Source organism: Phalaenopsis equestris, unplaced genomic scaffold (genome assembly GCF_001263595.1).
Source record: "Phalaenopsis equestris unplaced genomic scaffold, ASM126359v1 Scaffold000114, whole genome shotgun sequence".
Taxonomy (NCBI): domain Eukaryota; kingdom Viridiplantae; phylum Streptophyta; class Magnoliopsida; order Asparagales; family Orchidaceae; genus Phalaenopsis; species Phalaenopsis equestris.
This window is the reverse complement of record NW_018164556.1, coordinates 291,769-298,640: the sequence shown is the minus strand read 5'-3', so window position 1 is coordinate 298,640 and position 6,872 is coordinate 291,769. Positions and strand designations below refer to the sequence as shown.

At 32.3% G+C, this 6,872-nt stretch overlaps 1 protein-coding gene across 2 annotated transcripts; it reads left to right on the top strand.

The window, feature by feature from the left end:
- The first annotated feature begins 526 nt into the window (after positions 1-526).
- Positions 527-5,417, top strand: LOC110021000 (auxin-responsive protein IAA17-like). Of its 2 annotated transcripts, none has more exons than XM_020719314.1 (5): positions 527-1,140; positions 1,890-2,137; positions 4,276-4,417; positions 4,788-4,849; positions 5,098-5,417. In XM_020719314.1, the coding sequence occupies exons 1-5, from the start codon at positions 746-748 to the stop codon at positions 5,133-5,135; spliced, it is 885 nt and encodes a 294-aa protein (XP_020574973.1). In that variant the 5' UTR covers positions 527-745; the 3' UTR covers positions 5,136-5,417. The 2 variants fall into 2 exon arrangements, with proteins under 2 accessions (XP_020574973.1, XP_020574974.1); XM_020719315.1 differs by having other exon boundaries at positions 528-1,140; positions 1,908-2,137.
- Positions 5,418-6,872: the final 1,455 nt, after the last annotated feature.

Here is a 6,872-nt window from a genome sequence, read left to right as displayed (position 1 = left end):
CGAACCAATCAATTTGATTATAAGTTTGCTAAAACCAGAGTTTTGGATGATTTTTAATTGAAATTTAAACTCATTGCTTAAGAAAATTGCATCGTTCGTGCCGCATCCTGATGATGAAAATGTTTTTAGGGTTTATCATATACACACACATGTGTGTGTGTAGCATTTTATATATTATTTTATATGTACATGAAAATATGTATTTTTTTTCTAAGTCAAAATAATCCTTTTTTATGTGAATTTAAAGATTTAAGTGGTATAAATATAAAAATTAAGATTTAAGGGTTCAATTTGTAAATATACAGGAAACTGTTGGTATTCATGTATATGCCATTTTATATAGACACAAATAACATAATTGACTGAAGTTTCTTCATATTTTAGAATTATAAATCAATATAAGTTTTTTATTTCGTATAACGAATCACTACATAATAAGAGGAAATCAGAATTTCTTAAAAGTATTTCCTTTTTTTCTTTAACTTATCCCCCATTATTTAAAATAAAATTAAAACAGATCCAACATGTAAAAAGCTAGAAGAAAAAAATTCCATAAAAAGTGGTGGAGAGCGAGGAGGCATAAAAGGGCGTACAGGAGCGAGAAAGAGCTTCTCTATTCTCAGCACCCAATCGCAAAGGCGTCTCCTTTTTCCTCATTTCTCTCTCCCTCTCTTTCCCAACCAGTTCTCTCCTCAGTTCTCCATTGTGCTCGCTTGATGTTTGCTGAAACTACACAAAGATATTGATGTCGCCACCGCTTGAACTGGACTACATAAGACTTGCAGATGTCTCCTCCAGCAATAAGCTCGCCGCTGTTGCACCAGAGAATCTTCGTGAGACTGAGCTCCGGCTAGGTCTTCCTGGCTCCGAGTCGCCAGATCGCAAGGGGAAGGTGGGGCTTGCACTCGGCCTGCAGCTGCCAAAGTGCTTTGCTTCCGGTGCTAAGAGAGGGTTTTCTGACTCTATTGATGGAAATGGAAAGTGGGGTTTGTCTGGTAGCAGCGGATCTGAGGTGGAAATGGAGAAAGGTGGCAACTTGTTCTCGCCTAGAGCTGGAGGAGGAGTAGTAGGGCAGTTTGCCGGCGCCGGGAAGGCTGCGCCGGCGACGGAGAAGAAGACTCAGGGGCCGCCTGCTGCCAAGTAAGTTCGTGGTTCTGAGTGTTTTTCATGTTGCAGAAATTGGTCCTTTTTCTTGACATGGTTGTGCTGGTTATTAGGAATAAAGTAGGTGTTGTTTTTTCTTTTTTTTTTTTTTTTTTTTTGCCCATTCTCTGTTATTCTTATGAAAACATGCGAAGGGTTTTTGAACTTTGTGTTGATTTTATGATTCTTATCTGCTATTTTTGATGGCCTTTTTTTTTGTTTTTTTGAAGTAGTTCATCTTCAAATTTTTTTGTTTTTTTAAAATCAGTGTTTGTTTTGCTTGATGCCGTTGAGAAATTATGAATGAGTGTGTTGGTTTGGCAGATTTGTGGATCTTCAGGGAGAGTTTTTTTTCACCCACCCACCTTATTATTATCTCTAGGATTTAGTTATTTAATTTTTATTTCTGCCCATCTATCGTCAGATTGGGTCGTCATGCAGTGCTATATTTTTTCAGACTGATGAGATTTTCTATTTTGCTCCCTATTTTTTTTTAATTATTTGATAATTTTGTTCCATGTCTTTTTACTGTCACTAAACTGCAAACTTTGCAAGGAGGAATGATGCATCATTGTCGAGAATTTGTTCCTTATGTTGCTTTCCTCTTTCTTGTTTTTGGTTTTCACTTCCTGTTCCTCATTTTTGTTAACTTTGATGGATTTTAAACGAAAATTAATTTTTTTTTTTCAATAAACTCTCTTGATTAGATCTATTCTGCGTGACACACTAAACTAAATGGGTTTAAGGGATGATTATGCTGACAGGGCTCAAGTTGTGGGATGGCCACCAATCCGAAGCTACCGCAAGAACACGATGGCTACAAACCCATCGAAGAACAAAGAAGATGGTGATGGGAAGCAAGGGCTTGGGTGCCTCTATGTCAAGGTTAGCATGGATGGAGCCCCATACTTGAGGAAGGTTGATTTGAAGACTTACTACAGCTACAAGGAGCTCTCATCAGCTTTGGAGAAGATGTTTAGTGGATTCACCATGGGTGAGCTTAATTCACGCTCGATTGAATTTGTTCTCTAATTTAATCATTTTGTAGTTGTATGATTTACATTTACCACTCAATTCCAATGTATTTACATATCTAATAACTAAATTTCAATTTTTACATATATGCAAACTTACCTATGCATGAGAAGGTGTATTACACTTTTTAGAAGTTAAATGATGGTGTTTTTGATGTGATATGGAAGATTTTCGAGGCATAAATATAAAAAAGAAAGTTTTGGGGTTAGATATGTAAATATATAGGAATTGAGTGGTATGTATGTAAATGCCCCTTTATAGTGATAACAACTTTTAAGTTGAAAATAATTAGAAGAGATTTATTTTGATATGTAATGAATTCTCTTATATATATATATATATATATTTATGTCACTGTTATGCGTATGATTGATGCTCTTTAACATCAGATGGCAGAAATTTGAACTCATATTTTTCATTTTATCTTTTGTTTTCTAGATTATCATTTGAGAAAGGGCCATTTTGACTTCACTTTTAATTTTTTTATTTGTTTATTTTTGTTTTAAAATAAACATGTTGACGAGAATAAAACAAATTTAGTGATTTTTTTTTTAGAAATAAAATAATTTTGCTTTTAAAGACAAACAATCAATGGTAGAACTAAGAAGTGGCTTGGGGATGCAATCACCTCTAAATTTTTACTAAACTTTCTAAGGTCATATAATACAATAAAAAATTTTCCCTCTAAAATTAAATACTGAATAATAATTTAATATTAACTATATATTTAAATTAATAATAATATTTATATTAGTTTGAAATTCTTTTAAGGAGAGTTTTATTTATTAATACTATTTTAATACGGCCCTTCCCATATTTGCCATTATTATTAGGCCTTGTTTCCATGAAACCATAAACTTGGCACTTCAATGGAAGTAACATTGATGCTCAACAGAGCTGTGATAGTCTTGCTCTTGTCATGGACTTTGAGAGTACTATGCCTTCTCCCATATAAAAATAAATAAATAAAAAATTTAGTGTTGTTGTAGAATGCAAAGTAGTTGGTCCTTACTCATAAGCTTGATCTTTCAGGTTGAAAGCAAGTTGATCCTTACTGTATCCAACCAAATTTATCTTTTTTTTTGGCTTTACACACTTTAGAAGTGGTATCGGATCTGATGATTTGGTTGGAATTGCATGCTTCATAAATTTTGTGGCTTTTAATGCGTATTCGGTGCGTGCTGCAATAATATTTGACAGGGAAATTTACATACATACTGCTTAAGTCCTATGTATTTACATATCGAACACCAAAATTTCAATTTTTAGGTACATACCATGTTACCTATCCATTTAAAAGGGGTGTTTCACTTTCTAAAAGTTTTAAAAGGTGGTATTTTTGATTTGTTATGAAATATTTCGGTGGTATAAATTTAAAAGGTAAAGTTTACATAGTAGATATATAAATACATAAGAATGGGATGGTATCTATGTAAATGCCCCTACTTGATAACGTTAGAAATGTGATTTTTACAGGGAGAGGATAGCTAATGTGGAAAACTCTCATGCGAGGGGCAAATTGTTAATATACATGAGAATATTGGGGTTAATTTGACATTTAGATATATGAAAGATATGTTGGTGTAGAAATAACATGTGGTTGACCCTCACCCTTAAACTAAATTTGATTTAACCATTAATGTATTTGGACCTAACATACCTCTCTTACATTAACACTCCTTAATTAATATCTTGCCTTTTCTTCTGTTGTCACGTCTGCACACATATTTTCAGTTTTTAGGTCCAACATCAATTACATCTTTGATTTTTTTTATTCCTTAATGGCTGACATGCACGAATTCCAGAAGAGGTATTCACATACATACCACATAGCTCTTGCGTATTTATATGTTTAATACATAAACATTCATAATTACATCCATACCGCTCAAATCTTTAATATTGCAACCATCGCTATCTTTTTGAAGGCAAAATTCATGCTTTCGTGCATAGGTTTGTCACATCAATATGTTATAAGTGTAAATATCGTAACTTTGGGTGTTAGACATGTAAATACATAAGAATTGTGTTGGTATTTATGTAAATTTTCCATCCCAGAAACATGCTTATTCAAAAGTTAGATTTGTTATGTTTCAGGGCAGTGTGGTTCTCATGGAATTCCCGGTAGGGATGGACTTAGCGAAAGCGGTCTGATGGATGTTCTTACTGATTCTGAGTATGTGCTCACCTATGAAGACAAGGATGGTGACTGGATGCTTGTTGGTGATGTTCCGTGGGAGTAAGTTTCACCTTTCGATGTCTCCTTTAACTTTTATCTTAATTATATGCAGTTTGCTCCTCTTGCATTTAAGAAATATGAAGTTTTAGCTTATATTATTAAAGTTTTAACATAAAATATGTTCTTTCGTGCATTTTGTTTGATTTAATTATGACAGTAAAGTGATAGAGAAGTGAAAATATCAATGTTTAGTTGTTAAATGTGTAAATTAATAAGTTTTATATGGTATTTGATGTAAATCCTTCAAAAATATTATGTGCAAATGTTTGTGAAGCAACAATGATAAAGCCTTTAACTTATTTCTATGTTAATTTGAATTTGCATGGGAAACTAATCTGTCTGATGTCAATTTTTTCCTCCAAAATTTTAGAATGTTTATTGACTCATGCAAAAGGCTGCGGATTATGAAGGGCTCAGATGCGATTGGACTTGGTATGGATTATCTCTGTTATGTTTACACATTTTTACACATTTACATCATATAAAATATGCTACTCTTACTAAATTTGAAAAAGTTAAATGCACATTTTCATGCATGCGTTTATGTCATCAAAATGTTATTGATATGAATTTGAAAGTTATAGTTGTTAGATGTTAAACTACACAAAAATTGTTTTGTATATATGTAAATATCCCTAAAATCTTATGCTTTAATGTCTAATATCTTCTCCTCTTTACAGCTCCAAGAGTGATGGAGAAGAACAAAAATCGAAACTGAAATCATCAACTGCTGAGATAATAATCCAAAGTGTTTATATGAAATGTGTCTAAATTCTGCACTGTTTTACAGACTATATGTTGTGGTTTTTTGCTATTTTACATTTTAACGCTGTCTGAAAGTATTCTATCAGATCAGAATTGTGTCCTTCATTGTCTCTTTGTATGCTTTACCATTACTGTTCCTGTTTGTGTAAATGATTGTTGGTTTGCCTTATTTCTTCTGTTTTCATTTTCTACCCCCTTTTTTTACATTTTACTTGTTATATGAAAGTTTTATTCATTGCTTTGGGCTTCTATTTTTATAGTTGATCTTAAGAGATTATTTTTGTGATTGGAAATAATTTCCATGTTCTTGTTTATATTTCTTTTATGAATCTTGATTCATGCATTTATGTTGTATCAATTATTTTAAGGAATAATATGAGGATAGCAATCAATTTTAATTATACGGTGAGAGGATATGCTCCACGTTCTTATCGATGGGAACTTTTTAAGAGTGATCATAGAGATATGTTCGATATCACATTGTTTTTTATGCGAGGTTAAGTTAGGGTTTGTTTGGGACAAGTTTTTTGTTGCCTCCTTTGTGTTTCAGACTATCATCATAATCCTGTTTCAAGAACTGCTTTCTTGGTTTTTTCTAAAAACTTTTGTGATGGGAAATTATTTTTTTTAATTGGTCTGTTAAAGTATGTTGGTTGTAAGAAAGTTGTCTGATTTTTTTGGAAAAAAAAATATATATGTATAATTCCCACCGAAGTTTCTTAAGAAGTTGTTTTCTCCATCACAGTTTTACAATCATCTTTCGAAAAGGTCGCATTTACCCCAACTAGGCCCTTAATGTTAAGTTTTATCACTCGATAAATTATTGTTGATGGTGGATGAATTTTGCTCGGTGTTGGATTTCATGAACTGTTAATGTTATAAGCACTTTAGTATCCTAACCATGCTCTTTTTATTTATTTATCTATTTATTTTAAGTGCTATTATAAAGGTATGATTAAAACGTAAATTATAAACCAATCACATTGCTTAGAGGTTGTGTGGGATGACTTGTGATTTTTGTTGCTTTTATATATATATATTGGGTTGTGTGGGATGACTTGTGATTTTTGTTGCTTTTTTATTTTATATATATATATATATATATATTGGCTCAGTTCTTCCTATTTATCCTTCTTTGTTCTTACTTGTGCTTATTTTTAATTTTTGCATGCTATGTGTCATTATCACATAAGACTTTTGCTTGACTGTCTGATGGATGATGCATTGATGAATTAAATCTAAGAATTTAAAGTTGAAATCCTGTGGGTCTTATGATGCATACTGTTTTAATGAATCAGTCTTTTGATGAGAAACTGTTTGGGTTGACCTAATCATGTCGGGTAAAGTTGGGCGGACTTGTTTGGGCCCGGTGGGTGGCTGGTTTTTGCCCAGTGGCAGGCTGTTGGGCCCGATGATTTTGGTTTGGGTTTGACAACCCTTTTGCGAGCTGAAAGTTTATAGGCTCCAAACACTTTCAAGCTCATCTTTAATGGGTCTTATTTACTTTATTTTTATTTTATATGGATTTTCTATATACTTCATTGAATAAGATTTTTTTTTAAATTTTTTATATATAGGATGATTTACGTAAGTATCAAACAATTCTTATACATTTATACGCCAACATCTAAATTTTAATTTTTTTTTTATATATGTCATCTTAACTATGCATGAAAAAGGTGTATTTTAC